The following is a 25,798-nucleotide window of genomic DNA, read 5'->3' on the forward strand; positions in this document are numbered from 1 at the left end:
CCCTATATCCATGCTTAGAAACTGAGTCATCTCTTCATCTTATCTCTGAAAAACATGCTGGGCTCCTTCAGGCAGGTTTTCCAGCTGTTTCATCACTCCGCTGGCTCATGTGAAAGCATATGCATCAGGGCCAGACTTTCCAGGACGATGTATCCAGGATGGTCCATGGGACAGTGGTTCCCAAGCCAAGGTTCCTGCCACCTATGTTGGAGGGAAGTGGACCCAAGAGTCAGATGCAAGGAAGCCAGTGTATAAAAAAATCCCCAGCGGCCACAGTTGGAGCCATCCCACATTCTTTCAGCAGGCAGGGACGTGCACAGCCTCCTCCCTAAGGGGATCAGGGGAAATTCATTGCAAATGGGTGCCCAGCCAAGGAACCATCCCCTCCCATCAGCAGCAACCATAGCCAAACAGATTAAAAAAAAAAAAAAAACCAGGTAAGAAGCCTGGAAGAGATTCACAGAAAGTATATGAAGCGTCACAAAACCTGGGGAATTAAAATTCCCCCAGAAGAGCAGGCTGGATTTGGAGGTGAAGCAAGACTGGGGGAAGGTGGTCATGAATTTCTCCCTGTTTTGAGCTGGGAGGGGGATAGCTCAGCTAGTGACATCCTGTCTCAGCTAAGCTGACACTGGGCTCTCTCCTTCTCCAAAGGCTGCAGAACTGGTGCCAGGAGCAAGGTTGCTCATCTCTGCCTTGTGTTGGAGTGGAAGAGTAAAAGCAGCCCACAACATTTTGGAAAATCAGTTTTTCTGAGCAGCAGCACAGCCTCTCTACCAAGCCGAGTGGCTGCTATATGTCTGGATGGAGGGAAAAGGGCTGGAGGGAGCCAGGACAGCTTCTCCCTCTTCCATCGTGCTGCTCTTGCAGCGCATCTATTGGAGGAGCATGTTTGCCCATGCACCCAGCCCTATGCATTTCTAATTCAAACACCAGCAGCAATAAGACCCTCCCAGACCACAGGCCAGTGGCCCTGGCCTCTTTCACATGCCACCTCATCTCTCAATAAAGGGGTTAAATAAATGCTAGACACAAGGGACAGGTCAATTACCTGGTGAAGGGGGGAAAGCAAAGCAACCTGGCCCTGACTTCCCCCCCAAGGCCTTGGAGGTGAATTGGGGATTTTCCATTTCATTAACTTTACAAGGGGTAATTCCCAGCATGCAGCAGCATCATCCTCATGAACAGACCCATCCTGGGCTCTCTCTCACCCTTTCACAATCAACAGCCTGCACAGCTGCACCACTAGACAGGAAAGCCATGCTGTATTAGTATCTAATGAAGGTAATAGGCAGCTGATATTGAATTGCCCACAGTGGAAAATATAGCTGATACACAGAAACAAGCCATAATTTTTGTTTTTAAAATGAGAAGAAAAATGGATGCCAAACCCCATGAAATATGTGAATTTAAAAGCCCCTCATGCTTCTCCCTTGCAAAGGAGCATTACATGAATTGCTCTTGCTCCCCAGGAGAAGCAGCCAACCCTTCATCCCTGCCACCCACTCTGGAGAGTGGTGGTGTTCCCAGGCAAAAAGGCTTTGATGCTTTCTGAGAGGTGGGGATCAAAGGACTGTCCCACAAATCAAAAAATCAACTCACATAGATTGAGTTCATTAGAAACATGCACACACGCAGGCAGGAGTTTATTAGTCCACAGACTTACCACACCAAAAAAAAAAAACCCCAAAGAGGGGTAGGTTCCCAGTTTTGCCCGCTTGCAAACTAGCGGTGCTGAGGGTACTAAACATGTCTTGTGCACTCTGATTGGAGTGTGGGGCAGCTGAACATGAGTTCGCAGCTGAAATTCAAGCTTCTCACATAGAAAGGGGCTGTGTACCTTCAGCCGCAAGGCAACCAGGAGCCCTCAGCTGCCTCTGAGACACATCCAAGGTCAGAGCAGCTGCAGCAGTTTTAATGTGTGTGAGAGGGAGGCCGGCTCAGCAGACGCTAAGTACTGGCAGCACAGCCAGTCCTCCAGTTCAATGCTCCGCTCTGTGTCCACAGCCCTCTCTGCGAACTTCATCATGAGCAGGGCACGCTTCATGTCCACCCAGTTCTGAAGCACCCGGCGGAGGGCTTCCTCATGGCTGAGGGGCTGCTCGGTGAGGTCTTTCCGAGGCCCCCAAAGCAGACACTGCAGCATCCGCTTGGCCTCAGTGATCCGCACACGCTTGATGGGATCTGCCTCCAGTAGCAGGTGGGCCAGCTGCTGGAGCCCCCGGGAGTAGATGGACAGGCTGGGCAGAGCAGGGAGGTCCTCGGGGCTGTACTCCTGCTCCCTGAGCTGCACCTTCTCCTCAAAAGGGTTGGGTTGGTGCAGCAGCTCATAGATGAGAATACCAGTCTGAAACTCGTCAAACTTCTTGTACTGAGAAGCTGACACAATCTCCGGGGCCAGCCGGGCCTGACTCTTCTTCAGTTTAGAGTCTCCAGTTCCTGGCTTCTGTTTGGCTTTCAAAAAATTGCTGATGATGAGGCGGGGTAAGTGTTTGTCATCTTTGGCTTTCACACAGCTCATGGGGGGCTTGCAGGGGACAAGCAGGAGGTTCTCCAGGCACAGGTCACGATGGATGATGCCATGCTCTTTGAGATGCTCCAGGCCATTGCAGAGCTGGAGGAGCAAGAAGCAAACGCGACGTTCATATAGCTCAGGCTTGGCTTGGTGCAACACCACTGAGTCCCTCACAAAGTCGGCAGTGGTCTGGCTCGGCACCTCCCGGGTAATGACTACCACACAGTCATGCTCACTGGCAGTGCGGGAGGGATGGAGGCCATCCCCAGACATGCTTTTCCCCACATCTGAGGCCAGCAGCATGCTGGAGGGTACAGAGGCCACAAAATGCCCACAGTCCTGCTGGATGTTGAAATGGACTGGCACTGCAGGGCTGCAGTACGAAGCAGCCACCTTGGACTCCTGTGTTTTACAAATCTGTGAGGAGAGACCAAAAGTAAAGTCTCATCAGCCAGTGATAGAGACAGGGCAGAGACCAGAAGTTCAGAGATGGGTTCCTAAGCTGAGATTTGCAAATGCTAAGGAAGACATCAGTAGAAGCAGGGTGTGCACTGGCCCCTTTAGTACTTTTAAACTATCTCCTGGCTTGAGGATCTTTCTTGTCCTGCAACACCCCAACCTTGATAACCAGATGTCTGGGTTGCATTTCTGGGCATGTTTCCTTTGCCAGGCAATGCCCAGTATTTACTGGAAAGGAGGAAGGTAGCCCTCCCATGAGTAACTTCTGGAGATTTTGTTTCATTGCTGACAGAAATGACATAGCTTTTACATCACGGATGTCATAAAGATTCCCCCCCGCAACCCAGGACACATTCTGCAGAGGGAAAAGCAAAGCCTGTGGCAGAAGATGAGCCATCTCCATCTCTGGATGGAGGGCCTGGATGAGGCCCTATGCTATGTGATGTGGCTGTGAGGGTGGCTCTGTTTGGGGTGAGGGGTGGACAGAGACCTCCAGCACTTTCTTCCCACCTAACCCTCCTCTGGTCCTAAGCCCTGGAGCCACTTTCACATCCTCCTCAACCACTCCGCCTCCTTGTGTCAGCAACTACTCTGAAACCCCTGATCAATGGCTAAGCAACAAGCTTAGAAGAAGCAAGGAACTAGCAACAAGCTGTACTTATTAGCACAGGGAATAAAACACCAGAGAGAAAGTGGGAGCTAACAACAGGCCTAGAAATAAGTGAGAGTACAGCAAACTCAAGGGAAAATAGCATTTTATAATCTGGATTCTCTTAAACCCACATGACTTATCTTCATTTTCTTCTGTATTTTAGCTTTATAACTGCATTAAAGACTAAATAAACTCAAACTCAAGTTTATTATAAAAGACTATCCATTAGCTTATGTATGGGGCCTTCTGGCGTTTCTATTATACACTTTTAAGAAAAATTTTATTTAGTGATTTATTTATAGCTCACCCACAGGAATCAGCAACAGGCTGAAACTCAGCATAAAAGGTTTCAAACCCTGGAGCGTGCCACTGCCAGTCACAGCATGCGTGCAAAATTAGACAAGAAATCAATTTTGCCTCTGAGTTAAAATAAATGCAAGAATAGAGAGGAGCTGGAGAAGTGGGCTTCTTTTGTATTACTCTAGCAAGGGTCTGAATCTAGGCATTTGCAGGTAATTCACTCAGATGAGACGATACTGTATAGATGGGGCATTTCAAATCCCTATTGTCTTCCCTTTTCTAAACAAAAATACCCTGCCATGGTTGCATGCTTATTTTGTGGAAAGACAAGCTTTGGAGAGCTAGGCAGACTGCAGATTAATGCAGCAGGACACAGGCAGAGGAGCCCTTCCAGCCCCAAAGGCAGAGAAGACCTTCCAGCCGTCTGCTGAACAAGCCTGCTTGTTCCTCCCCACACAGGGAAGATGTGTAAGGCTTAGGAAAAGGAGGAGAAAGTCCTGTGAGAGAGGAGTCTCTGGGAGAATAGCTGCAACCAAATGAAGACAGGGAGATCTTCCCTGGCCAGCCATTCTTCATGACTTTGGCTGTACCAGAGGGATCCTTCATGCAACAAGCCCCAAGTAGGAGCCTGGGGCTGGCTTAGTCATGCATCTTTTGAGTGAAGAAAGAAGCCAAGGTGTGGAGCGTACCTTGGCTTAATTCCTCTAAAGCCATTTCATGTAAGCCTGGCTCCTAACTGTTTTATACGTAGCCATGTCTGCCTGTGCACAGCCCAAACTGGCTCCTGCTCCTCAGCAGGCTCCTTGGCTGAGGTCAGATCCTCTGCCCATTTTGAGCTCTTCAAGTCTAATTTTAACTACAGGTCTGTGATCTCTTTCATGTCAGAAAATCTGTACCAGAAGCCAGGAGGGGCAGCTAGGAATTAGCCAGTTGTAAAGTTTCACGATTATTCTCTAGTTTGGCTACCAAAAAGAAGGTGGCACACAGGAACATTGCAGAAGGTGTATAGATGCACATGTGTAAACACATGCACAACTTCATTTTATGCTGGCACAGACTATGGCCCTGTTGGGAGTGGTTTTGGCTTTGTTAAGGCACTCTGCAGCATACCGAGAGCACAGAGCAAGCCCACATCACATGCAGGGGCACAACTGCAGTCCCATTAAGAGATTGAAATGTGCTGTTTCTGCCTTGGCAAGAATTCATGCACTACAGCCATAGAGCCGAGCCTCTGAACCCCACCTAACACGGCAGGCAAAAGCAAAGGTATATGCGTGCCACAGAGAACCGCAGATTGAAAAGGAGCACACCAGTTAGTTCACCACACAGTTCTCAGGTTTCAGGAGGAAAGTTGCAATGAATTTTGGTATAAGACACAAGAGAAGCTGCAGCTCTGAGTGCTGGACTAGGGTACTGGTGCAAGATCTCATCTAACTCCATTCGGTTTATTTACATCCCCCCTGTTGGGTTGACTGTACTTCCTTTAGAATATGAACTGGCTTTAAAGCTATCACTTAAGTAAAACATCCCCTTGGGGTTCATAATCATGGAATCGACTCAGCAGAGAGGGTTTTTTTGTGTGGTTTGGTTTTTTTTCCTGCTTAATGCATCTCTGACAGTGCTTTTTTGGAAATTACTTTAGGTTTTGAAAACAACCTGAAAAGTAAGCAACAATGATATGCCCCTAGGGTTAAGTCAGAATAGAAATTAAAGGCTCTGTATTCAAGTAATAATATGGGTCAAGAACTGAAAATCCATGGGATGTCCATGGAACAGGTTGGATAGCTTACTTATCCAGGTTTCAAAGAGCTGAACTATTGCACCTCAAGTTTCCATTTCAAACATAGATTCCATGGAGTTACAGGAAAATATTTCAGAGCTGACCTTACACAGCATGTCTGGGTCAGCCTCACATTGTTTAATTGAGATCTGCAATATCTTAATGCCTGTAGTTTCAGGATCATATAAGCACTCTTATGGTTTCTGGGTCAGACCTTCCACTTAAAAGGCAGGCAGAGGCAAAAATGCTGGGTTTTGGACAGCCTTTCATCAGCTTGTGTCATCAGAGGCAAATGCCTCTGAGTTTGCAACAGAGTATTTGCACAAAGATTTTTTTGAGAGAAACTGGTTGGGTTTCAGACCCTACTAGTCTGCAGCAATAAGCATCTGACTGGCATTTGTTACAACAAAAACTACTCCAAATTAACCCTTGCAAGCAGTAGGGGGAAAGTGGCAATTTTGGAAGGGGTTTTGCTTGCCAAACTTCACCTGTGAGAAAGGCAAGCAGAGAAAACAGGCCATCGTGTGCTGATGGTGCTTCTCAAAGGCATACCACTAAGACTGCTTCCCCCTCTTTCATTCAAATCCATACACCAGAAGGGGGGAAAAAGCAGCTCAAAGGTTCAGTCCCAGCTCACCTGTGGACTCCCACACAGCCTTCGACCCTGCAGCTCTTTACCTCATCCTCCCAAGTGGAAGATGGAGATAAGCCTGGATACCTCCTGGGTGTGGGCTTACCTTCACAGCATAGGTGGTAGAAGGGTCCTTGGAGCAGGTGGCACAGTAATATATCGCATCCCCTGAATCACAACAGGGCTTGTTGCATGCCAGCTTGAAGAGCGACCAGTTGTTCTCGCTGAAGTGCAGCTCATTCTTCTGCTCCCGCATGAAGCAGTCCTCACATTTGGCAACCAGGCGGCGCAAGGACTCGGCATAGAGGGCCCCCAACTTGGCATACACCCCCTCCTTGCTGTCAATGTTGCTCAGGAGGTTGTGGAGCTGGAGGGTGGAGCCCGATGACACCTGGCTGGACACACTGAGCTGAGAGGAGGAGAGGGACTGGAGGTTTCTGCTGGGGACGCAAGCCCCTGTGCTTTTGCCAGTGGCTGAGCCCCAGTAGCCATTTCCTTTGGAGCCTTTCTCCAGGGACTCGGAGGAGGAGAAGGTGCCAGGGCGGCCCCCCAGGCCCGCCGGGTGGATGAAGGGAGGCTCCTCTTGGAGGCAGACATTGCTCTCAGAGTGGCTGACATTCAGTCTGGGGCTGGCAGCACCGGCTGCTCTGCCTGAAGATGCCTGTCCCCCAAAAAAGCCATCTGGGGAGGACACTGTTCTGCTCACTGTCTTCTTCTGGGGCAGAGGGGGTGGGCAGCTGGGGGCAGAGGAAGGACCATCCTCACCAGAGGCAGGAAGGAAAGGGACTGGGGGAAACACTTGGCTCTCAGCTGGAGGGGGCGAGTGGTTCGGCTCAGACGAGCGCCCTAGGAGACAGCGACACACAAGAAGATGCCATGAGTGGCCCTTGCAGGCTGGGAGCACAGGTCCCTCTCCATGTCCCTGCCACCCCCACGGGCTACCTCTCCCAGGGTCCTGGCTGGGAACAAAGCAGCAAGCCAGGTTACCTCTGAACCCAGCATACAGTCCTCGTCTATTTACAACTGCAAAGCTTCACTAAAGGGATTTAATCCAGTTTAACACAGCAGGTTTGCAAAGCAGGCTGCAACCAGCCACCTAGAGAAATGCCCCCCCACCCCATCTGAAACCACTCCCCATTGAATTGCTTACACAGTAGTAAAAAGCTAGTAGAGGGTAAATATTTAAGCTGTGACATCATCCACAGGGAAGTAAGAATGAAGCACTTGGGATATGAGGACAATGTCTTAAACACAGCCTCTTTCACATGGGAGCTGCCACCCAGTGCTTCAGCAGCACAGCGTGATAAGGAGTGACTCACACTACACAGCTCTGGCCCTCTGGCCATACAAGAGCAGCCCAAGAAATACATTGAACCTGTCTCTGCCTCACACTGGGTAAGGGTCACTGGGCAAGATCTGGGATTTTGGCAATTTCCATCCTCCTGAAAAAATCTGGCCTCCCCGCCATTGCCTGTCGCCTAGCTTATTGCCAGACCTCTTTGCTCGAGGGCAGCCTGGCCCCACTACATACCCTAAACCCCAATCAGCTCCATGTGCCATCTGCATGGGATGGCTGCCTCATTTCAGGCAGCTGTGGCAGCTGTTCTCATACCCTGGCCAGACTGGAGACAAGTAATACAGTTGCAAGTCATGGAAGAAGGGGAGGGGGAAAAAAAAAAAAAAGAAAAAAAAAAAGGAAAAAAAGATGATTTGACATTGAAACAAAGAGCAATAATTTCAGGTCACAAAGACAGAATGAATGAGGAGTGGAGGAGTCTGCAGGGGAAATTAAAAGAAGAGACATAATTATTTCAGGGAATTTTCTACACCACTTGAATGACAGGCGGGACTCTTGATAAACCTGAGCTCTGCTAACACCTTGCATGCAAGTATAGACTTTGAAAGGTGCATGGTGGGGTTTTGCTCCAAGCAAGCTCAGCAGATAGTGGGATCTATTGTTTTCTTTGAACCCAGCTTCCAAAGCTGCGGAGTGATAGCAAGCCATCCTTCCTCCTCACAAGGTTGCTGGTGAAGGTTCGGCTGCCAGCAGGCACTTCCTCAGAGTGGCTTTCTGCTTGCTCCACAGGAACGCCCTGGGGCAGTTGCATGTCAGCCCATAGCAGGCACTTGTCTCCGTCACAACCCTAGTGACTCACCAGCTCCCACGCACAACCTCCAAGTGCAGGGGCTCGGATCCCTGAGCTCTCAGCCTGTCCTGGCATGTCACATGCAGGTGCAAAGCCATACCGGCTGTGCCAGGACAGCAATCCCTGTTAGCTGGTCACCACCTGAGACCGCACAAGGTGAGGGCAGGTCCCTCAGATCTCAGCTACTAGAGTGGATGCCAGTCCCTCACCACCAGAGTGTTTGGTAGCATGACATCAATTTGCATTTGTCCACTCCACTGCCAAGGCTGCCTGTATCCTCTTGCTGCAATATATCCCATCCCAAGCAACAGCATTGAGAGACATGCCAGGAATGAGCAGCACTGATTTCGGCTTCTGCAGAAGATGAGCTTCCCATGCAAGGCAGTTTTGGTACCCCATTTCTGACAACATGCTCAGAAACAGCTCTGGAGGAAATATTGTGAATCACCACACATCTCTTTTGCCCCAGTTCCTGGGTGCAGAACTATCTGACTCCTGTTAGGCGCTTGCCCCAGATGTCTGCCTGCATTGTACACCCAGTTGCTGAGCAATTGACTGCTCTCCAGTTTCAGCCGCTCTGCAGCTGCACAGTTAACCGTGAAGCCCATAGTTCAACAGAGATGCATGCCCCAACCTTAAATGAAGACCCAGACATCTGCACCATGCCCTGCCGGGTCCATGAGAAAGATCCTCTAAAACCCAGAGGCAGGGATTGTTCAGCATGACATCTCTTGCTACTTCCAGTCCAAGGGGCTTTGACAGAGGATATAGGCAAGAGAAATTCTTCAGCATGCAACCCAAGAGCAACTCAACAGAGGCATCTCTGCTAGGACATGCAGCTGAATCCCCATTTCGAGAGACAAGATATAGTTGACAGAGACTTATGGAACAAATGTCAGCACTGGAAGCTTTGGCAACCGGTCCACACGCCTATCCCAAAAATGCCAAACTGCTCTTAACTTTTTTTATGTGCTGCTGGGCTCTGCCCCAAGCACAGGGTAACGAATGAAACCCTTTCACAACTTTCCTAACAGTATTCTGCACCTTTGGAGTGGAGGCCTTCTGCATGTCAAGGGTTTAAAAGCTCCCTCCACTTCATATTTTAGCATCTGACAGTATAGCCAATTAATTTGACTCCACCTCACTTAGTGATTGACTGCATAGATTCTTGCTTGCATCAGCAAGAAAAATTGCATTTAGGTTATTCATTTAAAAACTCATCTTTCCCGAGATGAGTTGAAACAGTTGCTTCTGTTAGTGGAGGCAGAAAAATCCTCTTGTCCCATATCATTTTTGACAGCAAATTGCTTCTGTGCCCAGCAAGTAAAGATCCAACATATGTGAGTGTTTCTTCCCCCTGTACAATTTCCTGGCATGGTATCACTCTCAGAGTCCAAGTTAGCAGTGGAAAAAATGGAGTTTCCAGAGCTCTGGCTCTTAATTTTATTGCTGCACATTGTTGCTCTTGGAAAGACAGAACTTCCACTACACGAAGGTTGCTTTTATGAAGGAAATACTTTCTGAGCTGCTGAACACGTTAGTGCATGTCTAAGTTACGCACTGATGAAAAAAGTGACTTCATAGTAAGTATTTTTTAATCTCAGTTAAACGAGTGCAGGCAGATTTTTTCCCCTTCAAGAAATAACTGGGAACACAATGAGAGGGAGAGATCACCTCTAGCACAAGAGGCCTTCTGGAAATTCTCAAATCTATGGAGGACTTTCTATGGCAGGGCTACTTGTGACCTCATGCAACATATGAAGCACAAGCAGGATAAGGACAACTGCTTTCAGATGGAGGTTTTATCCAGACAAGAGGAGAGCTACAGGATGAATGATTTTGGCACTTGCCAAATAAAAGAGGAGAAAGTCCATGATGTTGTCCTGACTCTGCCACATTCATCCTAAGTGCATCAAGAGGCAGAAGGGTAGGAGAAGTGGACAGATGAAGTGTTGCTGGGGAAACTAGGTGATTGAACCCTCATGATTCCTGCTCTGAAGATCCTGCCCCACCAATGGGCCTCAGGATGAAGGTAACTCCTTCCTCAGGTCCGATGTTACCTCTCCCACACCCAATGGCTACTTACTGCCATCACTGCCGGTCTGTGTGTCCGAGTCGAGGCTGTCAGTGGAGCCAGCTGTGAAGCTGACATGGACGCTCCTGAAAGGTGGGCTGAGGCTCTCGGCAGAGCTGTGGCTGACCCTCTCCAACTCAGCATTATTCGGGTTCATTTTCAGAGCATTCCTAGAAAGAGTGAAAGAGAAGAGTCAGAAGACAGATGGCAAAAGATACCCTGCATGCACTTCTGCATGGAGACTCAAGCCAAAAGCAGCCTTTGCTTGGTTCCTGCCCATCTATACAGACACTGTGCAGTCTTTTACCACACCACACCACAGCACCTCATTCCTGGGCAGTTTTCTTCCTTCTCCGGCACCTGGGGATCACATCCCACTGACACTGAGCAGGTTATAGGCTTGCAGACCCCGTGCCAGTCCACCATGACAAACCTGATGTGCTTGAGCAGAGAACCACTGAGCCAATAGCATCCAGCCCCAGTCCGCACCACCTTTGCCTAGCACACATGGGGTCCTGGACCACATCCCATCTTGGCCACCGACATTGGGAAGTGGGGACCCATCAGTGTTTGCCTTCAGTAAAGTTCTCAGGGGAAGTGAGTGGCATCACTTCTCCCATTTTACAGAAGGGCAGGTTGAGGCTGGGTGTCAGAACCCAATTCCTTCATGACAGAGGCATAAGTGGAAGAGTCCATCCCTAGCAGCTGTTATCTCCTCAGTGCATCACAGTAACAATTGACACTTTTGGAAAGAAGAAGCGCCTTTGCAGAAAACAAGTATCTGCCAAACTCAGGAGCTACCATGCAGCATCTAATGTAAGACCTACAGTTTTCCATGCAGCTTCCACCTAAAAAAATAAATAAATAAACAATAAACTGGGCTTATAACCTCCCAGGTCACGGTTTAAATGATCAGTTGTAGGCAAGCAGGACCTTTCGCCAAGATAGAGAATTTCCCCTGCATTTTCTTCATTTTTTCCTCCTTGGAAAACAACAGAAACTGTTGAAATCAGGCAGCACATCAGAGCACAACCACTCCTAGCTTTGGTACAGTTCAGACTCTCTATCAGCCAGCAAATGAAGGTTATCAGTCCACATTTCTTAAGTAAAACTGCCAATCTGCTGATAAAATTCAATGCATTGTTGATTAAGAATGTAAAAAGGTTAGTGGCAGACTTGTAAAAAAGAAAAAGGACTTCCATCAGCTATCTTGCTGGAAGGTATCCGGCGTTTCCTAATCAGTCGGCTGAATGGCTGCTGAGAAAGACAAACAAAAGACCAAAAGACATGCACAACCGTTTTCTTGTGGCACCCTGTTCATGCGCACAGGATCCCTCCTTTTCCAAAACCTCCAAGCACAGCAGATGCCATGAGTGATTTTTACTTGAAGATTGAGAAATTTTTTGCTCCCCATCCAGACAAAGCACTTACTCTCATGTCCACACCACCACATGGAGAGCAGAGTGTATGAGAAGCCCGGAAGAAACTTCTGCCAGACTTCCTCATTTGCCTGAGCAGACTCAGTCTAAAAATACTCAGGGGCTGATGAAAATAAAGCTCTAAAAACCACCTCAGGTATAACTCAGCAGAGACACTGGTCTTGCACCAGTGATGAATTTACCACGGCAAGCCCCTTGGGGATGATTTACAAAACTTTGCAATGCACCACACAAGTCACAGTTAAAAAATAAAAAGAGAGAGTGAGAGAGACACATTGAGGTTTTTAGCTCTGTTACAATTAATGCTGTTGAAAGCAACCAACTGGACTTAAATCCTTTTTTTTTTTTTAACTTTTATTATAAAGATATATCTTTATCCTATAACTTTCTCAGACATTTAACTTTTAGTAATTTGGGGGGGAAAAAAGCATGGGTGCATACCCATGTGGGTGCACTGTCTGACCTGGCAAGAATCAAGGAAGCATTTGAATCCATAAGAAAAGAAGAAGATTTTGCAAGAAAGGAGATCTTGATTTGCACAGATGAGAGCTTTCCTAACACATTCCTCCCCTCCCCGCCCCCCCCCCAAGAAAAGTTGGTGCCTTTCTGTTTCCTTCCCATCACTTAAACACAAATCCACAGAGCTGCCTTACCATTCCCGCGCTCAGAGAGAGATGGGACTTTGCTCGGCGGGGTCCAAGGTCCACCGCACGCAGCCACACCTATTCCTCCAAGCAACCTGGGCGCAACACAGTGTCTGCCAGAACCATGCTGGCTGCTGCCTTTGCCGAGCTCAGCGTTGCGGTGAGGTCAGATGTACAGAGAGCCCCGTTTCCTCTCTGTACCGCCGTGACTTATGTAAAATGCAGTTCCTGAATAGGGACACCGAAATAGAAATTGTTTGCCGCTTAAACGACATCCTGCTCTTGTTTCAGATGTTACAACCGGGCCAGCTAATACCGCCTGGAAATATGTCCGCTTTACATCTCCCTCTTTTCCTATGAGCTGCTTGAAGCCCAGACTGCAGCCTGCACAGATTAAAATACCACACACTATACCAAAGAATTACTGAAAACACTTGCTAGGGTCAAATTCTCCCATTTCAGTAAAATTCCACCCCAAGAGCTGTACAACTCATCGCTGTAACAGCCTGTGGGATCCTGATTTACAGCTAAGCCCAACTTGCCCTGATTTGCTAGCGTTCCTTCCACCATGTGTGACTGCAAGGGCCCAGGTAGCTATTCTCCATCTCACCCTTTTCACTAAAGGATACTGGAAATAAAGAGCATCAACCCATCTTAGACCTGAAGGAATCATTGGGATTTCCCCCCCCACTGGCTTGGTAACATCTGTGAGCTCCACTCCGCTTCAGAAGGATGTAGCAGTAGTTAATTTACCTTAATTTCAAAAATCCACGCTCAGCACCTTAAATGTAACCAGCAACTTCAAGAGCAGCACCAGAGCCTCCTTCATGTGCCAGTGCATGAAGAACAGGTCACAAGAGTCAGTTCTCCCAATCTAATAACCTAAAAAGACAGCTCTCCAAATTTTTCTGGTGGCTTTAAATACACTAAACATCCACCATGCAACATGCCAGCCTATTCAGGCAACCCTTCCCATTCACGTTTCCCCAGTTCTCCCATCCTAAACAATTTCATCCAGCTGGCTTTCCACCTGATTCCCACAGTCCTGTCTAAAACAAGTCAAGGTTGAAAACAGTGGTCTGGTGAAAAAAAAAAAAAAAAAAAACAAAACCAGAACAGTTTGGAGTTCTATAACATTGCAAAGGGACCTGGATCATTTGCCATGCCCCACATTGCATATCCAGCCTGGGCATGCTTCGTCTTTCCCATGATTCACATTCAGACAGTAGCCACGTGTTTAATATCATATTTCTTAACATACTGGGGTTCCAGCTGCTGCTGTTGCGGGACTCCAGCATCACTGACTGCGCACCTTGCACTTCACGGAGAGAGAGTGGAGACAGGCACCAAAGCACTGCTCCCCTAAGCACAGCGGACACACATGCCTTGGGATATTGCCCCAGGGATCCCTTGGGCTCCGGGCACATCTTCGGCTTGAATCACCTGCCTGAGATTTGACACACAGATCTGGTTACCTTCCTAAAGTGCAAGGGAGCAGGGAGGTTTTGAGACGGGGAGAAGGCCATTCAGACGCAAGAGCTGCCAGGCTCCCACTTGCTCCTTTCCAGCAGCCATCACACGCGCAGTCTGTTGGCAGCAGTGGAGGATGCTGGAAGGCATCTGTCCCCTGAGCAGAGACCTGATCACAAGGAGCACCTGCTCTGCAGCCCCTTCACAGGGGTTTCTCAGCTTTGCTGTGCTGGCAGGATAGGGTCATTCCTTCTCAGCACAGAAGACAGGACTTGAACAGATAACAGAGATGCTGAGCTTTATAAATCATGCAACAGGGGAAGGAAGCAGAGGAGAACAGAGAACACACACACATCACCACAAACTAAACCGCACTCCAGAAGTCTGGTGATAATGTCATCAGGACATCCCCTCCCAAAATAAAACACTGGAACTAATGCATGGCAGAGAGAAAAGCCAGACTGCATTACAGCATCAAACACAACACATGGCTAGGCATAATTATTACACAAGAGGAAGCACCGTTGTACCATATGCTTGTCTATCATGAAACGTGAATAATTATATCTTCCTCCTCCCTCCACCACTGTTTCTTCCAGCATCTTCCCCTGGATACACAGGGCAGTTAAAAACCAGCATACAGGAGCTTACAACATTTGAGGCTTCGATTTATACTTACCCTTCCGCTACCAGCTGAGAAACGTGGAGAAACTAAAATCGAGGTGAGGGAAAGAGGCTCTGACCAGAGGACTACACCTCTCCTCCCTGTACCAAAAAGGCTTTACGAAGCACAGTTCAAGTTGAAACAAGGGTCTGGAGTCTAGCAATGCAAGGGGAAATTCAGATGGAGTGCAGAATTAAGATGGTAGATGGGTCAAAAAAATCACTGCTTGCTTCGATGTGGTGAAGGGGACAACAAATCTCATTTAGATTTCCAACTCTGTGCTTTTTTACGTGGTAAGATAGGAAACACACAGAAAAGCAAATTACTTTCATTTTAAAAGAAACAAACTCTCCCAAAAGATTGACTGATAACTCACAACCTTTTAAAAATGATCCACTGGCAGAAGCAGCAGGAGAAATTCCTGATTAGTTTCAGACAAAAACCACAGGTGAAATCTAAAAGGTGTATTCTCTCCCTGTCCTGGAGCATGATTCTCTCTCCTGCTTGAGCCATACCCCCACTTCTTTGCTTTATTTACTTATTAATTATGTATTTAAATAGTCTCCATCCAGAGTTCCTTATTATTTTATTAATAATTGTCCTAGACCAAACAGCAAATCCCTGCTGTCATCCACGGTCACAGAGAAGTTCAAAACCTGAGACCCGTGTGACTTCCAATTGCATTTGTAATTGCCACAGCAGCTCATGTAGCCAGTTTGCTTTTGTCACCGGGTACACCCTGACACTGAGCTCCAAAGAGAAACAAGTGCCTCAGGAATGGTAAGAAAAGGGGAATATTCTGTCTCAGGTACAGTACTGCTCCATCACAGACCAATTCTTGGCAAGGAACACACAGCACAGTCCCACCAGCCAGCACCACCTCCCCAGCAAGGAACAAACCTGGCTCTTTTCCTGGTGATTCAATTCCCAACATCATCGGGTTTTTTGTAATGCTCTTGTTTTCTGTTCCCTCTGGCAACAAGCAGTGGCAGCAGCACCATAACATGCAATTTTGGCACACCTCAAGCTCATTTGTCCTGGCTGTTTTCAGTGATGGCGGGTGTCAGGATGTGCCGTGCTACACACCTTTGTTACACCAAGCAAGTACATTCAGCAAATTTCAGAAGCTATCTACAGTACTGCCTTTTGAAGGTGGCATTAATTACGATGAAAACAGCTCAAGAGCCAACAGCTCAAGATGCAAAACAGCATCACTGTTTCCTTTCTTTCAGAGGCACATGAAATAAATTAACTGTCAAGGTTTTGCAGGCTAGAAGGAACTGTGAGGATAATTTAGCCCAAACCTCTGCATAAGAGAGACATAAATTTCAGCAAAGATTCATTCCTCATGCCAAGAAACTGAAGGCCACACTCGAGCATTTCACACTGAAGAACCTTTAAATTATCATAGCACATACAAGTCCTGGGGATCCTAGTTCCCCTGGTGAGCCCTTTCCTTAGCCAACTACCTTCCCAGCTTTTGGAATAAGACCAACCACCTTCCAATCTCTTTCCTCTTGTAATTAAACTCATTTTCCATTCTGTTTCAAAACAATCAAACCTTAAATATCTATAATCTTTCAAACAAGCAGGAAAAGGATTGTATGAAGAAACAGTCGCAAGAGGTCCAGAGTAGCTTTATATGGGACGAAACAGGCACAAATGCATTATTTTCCTTTTTTGTGCCTACTTTTAAAACTCTCCAAAATCACTCCTTACGCCATCCTAAGAGACAACTTACTGCAAAACCAGTTTCCTCAGTGTTTGGCAGGAACCTACCCTGTAAAAACTTTTTCCCCTTTTAATTGTGAGAGCCAAGATGAACACAACAAAATCTACACACTTTTTCTTTCTCTGCTTTGAAACTAGTTTGAACACACATGCAAGTTTTCTTTAAAATGAGCAATTAAGTTTAATTAGGAAAGTCAGGCAGGCTTCATTTTCCAGCATGAAATCAAATACCTTGCTGCAGCTTGAGACCTAGAAGGAAAAAGGATGGTTACACACCTTTCCTGCAGCTGACATGAACTCCGATTTGCTAAGCCCCAAACCCCAAGTCTGTGCCACAACTAGGTCTTCGCTGGCTTCATCTCCATCCATCCATCCATCCATCCATCCATCCATCCATCCATCCATCCAAGGAGCCTTTACAGCTGTGCCACCAGAGAACATCTTGGGCTGAGGCGCTCTGACTCTACGAGGGACTACATAAGCGTAACAGAAGTATCGATGGTTCTTCCATCATGGACAAACACATGCCCACAGACTGCCCGAGCCTAGGAAAGTATGGCTATGTCTCAGACTCATCTTAGTATAGAAGACCTCCTCCCTTCTTCAGGCATTTGGCTGCAGCCCAGGAAAACCAGAGGAGATGTTCCTCCAGCACCAGGTCAGAGTCATGTCATGACCCAAAGCTGCAAACGACTGACCGGGGTAACACAATCCCGCTATGGTGATTTTAACCAGCTGTGCACGTAGCCATCCCTCCCACCACCATGAGCAGGTAACAACACCCTGGTTCCTGCATAGACATGCATAGAGAAGCCACGCTTGAGACGAAAACAAGAGCACCCTCAAAGCAAACAAACAAAGCAACCAGCTGGGTTTGCACGGCTTGCAAATCTTGCTATCTGATCAAATCTCTCCTCAGGCCAGCTGCGCAGGGGTTTGGTGGCTGGATGGAGGGCTATGCTCTTTGAGTAAGACGCCCCAAGGCTCAGCTGCAGGCATCAAGGTGTTTAGGAGACAAATACCTGTAGCACAACACATGGCCTACAGCCACAGGGTGTAAGAGCAATGCCAGCACCTACCTCAACCACCTGGCAGGGTTTATGGCTCCGCCAGAGATCCTGGTCATGGATGCCATGTGTTCCCTGACCTCAGTTTCCCTGTCCGCTTTCACACTGGCTTTCTAGCACACAGATGCTTTCAGCATAACTCAGAAGCAACTGTTACAGTTGGCACAGCCTGATCACACCAGGAGCATGAAACAGCCCCTCCAAGGAGTAGAAAATGCTCCACGCCCCTCAGGATGGATCATCGTAACTCCATATGGAGGGCAACAGCAGGGCATGCTCCTGGCTTGGAGCACAGCTGGTCCAAGTCACCCAGCCAAGGAAACACCCTGACACATCAAGGAGCCCCCTGCCTCCACTCCCAGCCCTCATAAAGGCAGAAAGGAGACTCCGAACACTGCCAGGGAAGCATCCTTGCCCCCAGTACAGACCAAGGGCTCTGCAGGGCTGCTTCTCCATGAGCAGAATGAGGTCCTACCACTGTAAGTGGGACATGCTGCTGAGACATATAGTGCTGAGTTTGAGTGCCACCACCCTTCTGACCTGCCCAGTGACCTCGACTACTTTCAGCAGGCAGCTTGGCATCTCCTAAATAATCACTGCTCGACAGCATCACATCATCTCTGCTGGGCCTCAACACCACCTCATGTGGCAAATACAACCCCAAGCCACAGGCTGATAGGAGACACCACATGAAAGAAAGTTCACAGGGTCAAAGCTAAAGCACATCTTAGTGTTCTCTTTGATTTTAAAGGCAATAAAGCTCATCTGTGTGCTTACTTGCTTGTGGACCTTTTCTTTCCTCTTGACTGCAGCAGGCATGCAATATCACAGCAGAAAGCCCAGCTTTAAGGAAAACTAAAGCCTCTTGTTCATCTCTTCCCTCTCCTTGAGAAACTTAATTTGTTCCCCACTTGGTCAATTTAAAACACCAATTCCCTAGGATAGCCAACTCTAAAAACATGGAAAATTCAGTGTAAGAACATAACAGAGGATGGGCCAACTCAACCACAGTGTCAACCCGGAGGTCACTGATGCCTACGCATCAGTCGGGTCAAGCCATGGACCCCAAGAGCAAGTTCTCTTCCAAACACCCATCCCTTCTTCTCTCAACTTTTAAATCAAGGAGCTGGAGTCAAATCTGTTGTGCAATGCACAGTTACACGTAACAAAACTGACACACGCAATAAAGCACATACAGAACACCCACAGAATGTGGAAGTATCCCTCCCCAGTATGCCCAGACAACCTAATCCATTAGTTACATGGAAAGAAAATCAATTTTTCTTCCTCCATTTACTCTCTTTTTTTTTCCTTTCCTTTTTTTTTTTTTTTGTTGTGATTCACACAGCTGCAGATACTGAATGCACTCAAAGTATCGGAAGCCTGTTTTTTTAATTGCTTAGCAGAGCTACTTCCTTCCCAGATGGACAGCTCTCCCTTATTCACATTTGTTTTCTAGGGCCTGCTGTTGCCCTGCCTGCAAACCTGACTTCCAGAAGAGAAGTGAGGGGAAGGCTGCCTGAAGCCAGGTGGCTACTGCACATCATGAGAGCACGTTAGGCAAGCTCCAATTACCTGCTTGCAGGCAAGGAGTCCTCCCTGGGAAACTGCAGCTTCAAGAGTTAACCTTGAAAGCAAAAAGACATTAGACCCAAACTGAAAATGAGGATTTCAGAGACCCTTGCTATTAGCACCAAGAGAAGTTGCCCAGTTCCACCTACAAGAGGAGCTCGCAACCCCAGATTTTCTATCCTATTCAACACCAAGGAACTGTGCCGAGACAGAATGAAGCTGAGCTGGGAAACACAAGCAATCCCAGGCACGGACCTTGTTCTCACTTGCATATTGGGACCCAAGGCCGTACCTTACAGCCCTGAAGGACTTTTGCAAGTACACATGGCATTCGAATCAGGACTTGCAAAGATCTGACAGCTTTTCAGAGTAAAAAGGTAAGTGGTTTTTCATCCATGCAGTCGCCTCCTATACTCCTGAAAGCCCACCTTTGAACAGAAAAGGAAGCAAAAAAGAATGGGAAGCACCTCTTAGTCAATGAATCCCTGCAGCAAACATCCCCATTGCAAATTGTTAATAGACCACCATGCACACACTCACAGGGCTGTACCTGGACTGCTTTTTTGGCGGTGGTGGCGGCGGTGCAAACTCCACACCATTACTCTTGTCTTTAGGGAAATCAAAGGAGAAGGACGATGATTTGCTGATCCCAGTCTGGCTCTCCAGCATCAGGCTGTCATCCACAAGGTTGGCATCAGCTCTTCCATTCTCAGCTCCCACTGCCCACGGGTGGGTTAAGAGCTCCTGCTCCTCCTCCTGCTCCTCCTCTTCCTCTATCCGGCACTGCTTGGTCCACGCTGGGGTGTAGTATTTCTGCCTCCTGTCATAGGACGAGCCTGCCAAGCCTCTGCTGGACTCCTCCACAGAGACCCCATTGACATGAGTGCATGGAGAAGGGGACGCCCCAAAGGCACCTGTATCACTATAGCTCCTCGGCAGCAGCTGAACACCAGCTCCATCGTGGCTGTTGTCATCACCAAACCTTGCCACATGGGAGCTTACTGGTGGTACACGGTTCCCCTCGCTGCCCAGCTGGCTGTTTTTGGACATCTTTGGGGGAATGGCTGGACTCTCAGTAACTGAGGTCTTGGAAGGAGCTGTCAGATGAAACCTTGAGCTGTTTTCACTTCCAGATGCTTGAAAAATTTCTCCAGGCTCAATGGCAGGTGATGAAGTCCCAAAATCGGGGTGGGCAGTGGGGCTGATACATGGCCACTGAACTCCCACCGCTGAGTCAGGGCTGCTGAGGAATATTGTCTTGTGATCATCCTCAGTGTGCGCTGTCATTATAGTTATCTTTGCAGCCACCTGGCCAGTGGAGTCCTGGTATTCCTTCTCACCACTCAAAGCCCAGCTGCCATCCCTCCACATGCCATCGGCTTGCTCCTTGCCAGTGCCACGGGACAGCATCTCCGCTTTTGCCTGTCCGCCAACAGCCTTCAGCTGTGCCTTCTTCCTCTTGGTGCTCTCGGCGTAGATGGGATCACCGCGGGCTGGCTCAGCAAGGCAAGGGCGCTGCGGCTCCACCAGAGCCTGCTGAGGGGTGCTCGAACCCTCAGGCCGGGGGCCTCCGGTGACAGAGAGCTCTCCGGGGACAGGCAAGTCCTCGTCCTCCGGGGACAAACCAAAGGCAGCCACCTTGCTGCTGCTCCCCGTGCTCTCAGGGAGGGCAGCAGCCTCGGTGTGGAGAGCCAGCTTTTTTCTCTCTGAACACAGGGCGTAGGGGAGAGGATCACCCTGGTCTTTTGTGATGCAGAAGGCCACGTTCACAGCTCTGCGCTCCTCTTCACTGAACTTGACCGCCCTGCCACTTGGCCTGGGAATCTCTGGAGTATCCCGCTGCCTCCATCCACTGGGAGCAGGGCTCTCCTTCTTGCACAAGGCACCCTTCCCCTCTGCGCAGTGCAGCTCCCACGAGACGGGGTGCTCTCTGCAGCAGTCAGTGATTGAACAGTACTCACCTCCTTCGCTTTCAAAGCCTGAGGAGAGGTGACCGCAGTCGCCCTCCAAGGGGAGAGCTGCTCCTTCTCTGGCTTGGGAAGGAGGGTTTCTGCTGGCGGTTCTGTCCTCCAAGGTGGAGGGATTAGGGCAGGGGGCCCGATGCGGCAGGGCAAACTTGTCTTTGGCTCTGTCCTCCTGCTTGCCCACCTCACCCACAAGCACCAGGCTGTGGATGGAGACATTTCTCTCCACTCGGCTCTCCAGGCTGCGCAGTCCCACCATGGAGTAACTAGGAGGACAGCAAGACAAGCAGTCACTGGGCGGTTTGTGAAGGAAGGGCTTTCTCACACCACCGTTGCCAAAATTGTCGAGGCAGATCCGCTGTGCATCTCCTGATTTCAGAAGGAGCTGTTTGCCAGTAACCATGCCCCAGCTGACCTGCAAGGGGCCAAAGAGACAAGCACACTGTCAGGATGTGCATATGCAAAATGAAAGAGAAATTTAAAAAAAAAAAAAAAGAAAAAAAAGCCCAGCTCAACAGAAAAGTCCACTTGCATTCACCATCTGTTTTGCTCTGTGCTCACCCCACCAGTAACTACCGCAAACCCTTTGTACTTAAACTACACTTGTCTTATTTCCTGGACCATTTGCAATCCTTGTATTGCCAATAATGGCAATGCACTGAAATAAGGCATTCTCCTTTCTCTTTCTATGGGTTCACTGCCAGAAACATGTCCAACCTGTCATCCTGTCTGTGAATCACCGTGTAATTAAAGATTCAGAGAGGGAAGGAATATTTGCACCTCTGTCTGCTTATTTTCATTTCATTTCACACTGCTGCTCGGAGTCGCACACTGCGGAGCACAGACACAGACTACCACAGGTTATCCTGGGATAGCAGCTTGGCTATGCTCAGCAGCAGGGACTGGGGAGCAGGAGGGGAAATGTATGAAAAAATCTTTTCATCTGAAGGAGGTCCATCCTGCTTGCCAAGGGAGGAGTGGGAGAGGCAGAGGGTGACATGTGCCTGCGAAGTGACACCCTGTCCCAGGGTGGTAGAACCCGCTCCCATAGTGCAAAATTCAGCCTGGGGCCAAATCTGTGTGCACAGATCAAACCCCACTGACAATGCAGACACAGCCTGCGCTCCTGTGCCCTTTACCCCTGGAAGAGAAGCAAGGGAGAGCAACGGGAGGCTAAGAGAGCCAGCAAGCCCTGACTCTCCTCTGGGCTGAGAGTGGGACAGAGGAGCACACCTATGCCAGGGGCAGGGTGACAGCAGCCAGTGCTTCACTCTGCGTGGCTGGGGCAGTGCTGATACCAACTGGTCAGGGAGAGGAGTGAACCACCCATCCCGATGCAACTCAAACCACTGGGACTTGCCAGTTTGCAGGCAGGCAGCAGTGCTACACCCAGAGGGCATTACTGCTCCGGCAAAGGTTGGGAGCCCAAGGAGCTGGGCTAGGAAGGTAAGGCACTTTCTTCCTCACCCACAAAGACCATGGATCCAGTTAGGACAGACTACAACCAGACAGGACTTCTTTTCAGTATATCTTCCCAGGAAAATAACTTTAACCCACATCCTCATTTAAAATCCAGAAGTTCCTAAACAAACAACTTATTTTTAAGCTCTTTGGAACATGCCTTGTGAGCAACAGCTCATTCAGCTTCAGCCAAAGATACTTTGAGAAGCCAATATATGGCTTAAAAACCCAAATGAAGACCAGAAGGAAAAACAAAGGGAAAGGAAACCATTTTCACAGATATTCCTAGCACTCCTGAGGAGAGGTAAGTAACGGGAAGTCATGCTTTGACTGGATTAATCATTACCTGTGACAGATCTGCATTCATATTCACATCCGCCCACGTGTCAGAAACATCTGAGTTTATCATAGTTGGCTTCACTGCAATTGTTGGCTTTGAGAAAGGGGAAGTATTTACAACTTCGTCTTCCAACGTGAGGCTCTCGGGCTTGGTCCTAACTCCATTCGGGAGCACACCACAAGCTCCCACGTCTGGGGGTGTTTGCAGCTGATGGGAAGTCTTTGGGTTGAAGCAGTTTTTGCAGGAGCCGGGCTTCCAAACGTGTTCCACAAAGTCGCTGCACGCAGACATCTTCAAATCCTCGTGGCTCAGACTGAGAGCCCTCTGCGTCTTCTGCACTGTCCTCCGCTGCTCATTTTGCATTTGCTCCCCAGAGCCACTCTTAAAGATCACCTAGGTATCTGGAAAAGCACAACACTGTCTGATTAGTTTGGGTATGCCCCCAAATGCAAAGATTTTTAATAGGACAGGTGATAATTACACTTTGCCTTCATCACAAAGGCTTATTGTTTACAAGGCTTTTTTTCACAGCTTAGTTAAAGCCCACACAATCACTTAAAAAGCTTCAACTTCTAAGCATAGCTCTGTAACAGAGAAGACATCAAGCAAGCAGCATTCCTATGTGATTTAATTCCTTGTTTAATGAGCATGTATAACCAGCCTCGTGCAAGGTTTAGATCAAGGGTAAAGGAAAGAGGTCTTGAAAATAGCTGTTCACAGCTCCACAAGCAGAGCCAGACAGGAAAAATTCCTTCTCCAGAGTGGCATCCTCTCTCTGGAAGATAAAAAGGCCTGGAGATACAAGGACCAGAATCGGCGACTGTAACCAAGGGGACCAACAACAACCTTCCTTCAGCCAGAAGCACCACTGTGATTACCGCTGTGGTACACAAAGGCTTCTCTCCCACCCAGTGCAACAGAGAAAGGCAATCAGCAAGGCTGGGGCTGGCACCGATTTGAGCAAGTGCCTGGCAGAAAGCTCTTATCTGGTTTGCCAGGAGCCACAAATAAGAGCGTCAGCTCGCTGAAATGATTCATTGTCTGCAAGGGGAGAAACGTTTTGCTCTTGGATTACTTACAGACAAGGATCCCTTCCCATCTTCCTTCCCCAGGAGGAAATGCCCCAGGAACAAGACATTCCTGCATTCCTGTGCCCCCCCTCTCTGCATGGCCAGGTCTGATTGCTCTCCGCCAGTAGCTACCTGGAGCTAACAACTTTGGAGATACTTCAGACGAGGACTCCCACAAAGCTGAGTGGATTAGGGAAGAGAAGATCAGAAAACTAGATGAGGCAAATTGCAGCCGGCTGCTATGGGTGTCGGGGCACACAATTCCTCCGCACAGCTCCACAGGGTCCTTCCCCATCTAACCAACTTCAGGTCATGATCTCCCCGCCAGCTGACCCCAGTGCAAATTGAGGCTCCTTCCTTGAGGCTCCTGGAGTGAACAGGCACTTTTACACCCCAGTCCTGATGGCACAAGAGCAAAATTTACCAGCGCTCCTTCCATGCGGACATACTGCAACATCGCCACAGCTATGGACACCCTTGCACCTGCATGGGCCTCTAAATCAGCCTGCGCTTCAGTAAAGCCTCTGGGCTCAGAGATGCCCCAGCCAGTCTCTCCACCAGCCACCTTACCGCGTGGTGAGAAAATACTAATAAGAGCCTGGGGGGAGCAAAGCAAAGTGGGGGAGAGCCACTGACCCACAAGCATCTTCTGAATTCAAATGCTACTTTAGGGAAGGGAGGTTTTGATCAGCTAAAACATTAGTACCTGCAGACCTGTTCTGTCTGGCAAGCTGATAAATTAGGGTCTGTTTTGTGAAAGAGCAGAAAAAAGGGGAATATCAATGGAATTCACAAATCAGATTGGTATATGTCTCTCTTCTCAGGGAAGAGACTGTTTTAGACAGGTTTTCCATGGACTTCACAGAGTCCAAATTAACAGAAGGACAGCAAATCACTCTTGGACATACCCCAACACCTTCAAGGAGGTTAACATTATTTTCAGGGAAAATATCTTTAAAAAAATATTTTATTCTTTGTTTCCTTTCAGATCTAGCAAGCAGCGTCCGGCAGCACCCAAAGTTTGTGTCCTGATGAGAGCCAGCAAAGAAAAAAGAAAAATCAAAGGGAGGAAAGCAGGGACCGGAGCCAGAAAAAACTCTTCGCTCTGGTTTAATAACCGGCGCTGCCAACTGCCTTTTAAAGGCCGGGATTTCCCTATCTGCCGCCGAGGCAGCCGTTGTTTCCCGCTGCCCAGACTCCGGGACGGGCGGCCCCGTGTCCGCGCCCAGCCACGGGCCTGCACCCACCCGCGCCGCGCGGGGAAGGCGGCCGGGATCTACCCCCCCGGGCTCGCCCAAAGCCAGGAGCTGGGTCCGAGGCACCCCCGGAGCCCCCGCGCCTCCAGGGCACCGGCAAAGACCCGGCATAAGGGCGACCTGTTATCTGGGGTAGAGATGCTAGGATGCGGCATAAGGATGCTCCGGCGAGAAAAAAAACCCAAACCCAACCCCCCAAACCGAGCAGCTCCGGCTGCCGGACGGCCCCTCCGGAGCGCCGGGCGTCCACCGGGACTGGGAAAAGTTTACCGGGCAGGACTCCCGGGGCGGGCGGCGGTGCCGGTCGGGACCGGTGCGCGCCCCAGGCCGACTTCAGCCCTGCTCCGCCCGCATGCTCGGTGGGCAGCGGCACGGCCCCGGGCCCCCCAGCAGCCCCGCCCCGGCCCCGAGCGGCGGCGGCGGTGTCCCTCCCCGCCCGGCTTTGTCCCGGCAGGCGGAGGCCCGGTGCCCGCCCCCGGCGCCGCTCCCCGCTCACCAGCCTCCCGGCTCCGCGGGGCTCCGCTCCGCTCCCCTCCGCGCTACGCCCGGCCACGGCCGCCGC

General features: G+C 49.2%; 1 protein-coding gene across 2 annotated transcripts; it reads right to left on the minus strand.

The window, feature by feature from the left end:
- Positions 1 to 25,798, minus strand: PRAG1 (PEAK1 related, kinase-activating pseudokinase 1). 2 transcript variants are annotated; one of them, XR_012623138.1, is made up of 7 exons: positions 25,733 to 25,798; positions 22,917 to 23,311; positions 19,696 to 21,524; positions 10,571 to 10,728; positions 6,444 to 7,183; positions 1,667 to 2,932; positions 1 to 201 (listed from the first exon to the last, which is right to left on the minus strand). XR_012623138.1 is itself a non-coding variant. In XM_074823035.1 (6 exons), the coding sequence occupies exons 2-6, from the start codon at positions 23,271 to 23,273 to the stop codon at positions 1,895 to 1,897; spliced, it is 4,122 nt and encodes a 1,373-aa protein (XP_074679136.1). In that variant the 5' UTR covers positions 23,274 to 23,311; positions 25,733 to 25,798; the 3' UTR covers positions 1,613 to 1,894. The 2 variants fall into 2 exon arrangements, 1 of the variants encoding a protein (XP_074679136.1); XM_074823035.1 differs by lacking the exon at positions 1 to 201 and having other exon boundaries at positions 1,613 to 2,932.

This window comes from Strix aluco, chromosome 4 (genome assembly GCF_031877795.1).
Source record: "Strix aluco isolate bStrAlu1 chromosome 4, bStrAlu1.hap1, whole genome shotgun sequence".
Classification (NCBI taxonomy): domain Eukaryota; kingdom Metazoa; phylum Chordata; class Aves; order Strigiformes; family Strigidae; genus Strix; species Strix aluco.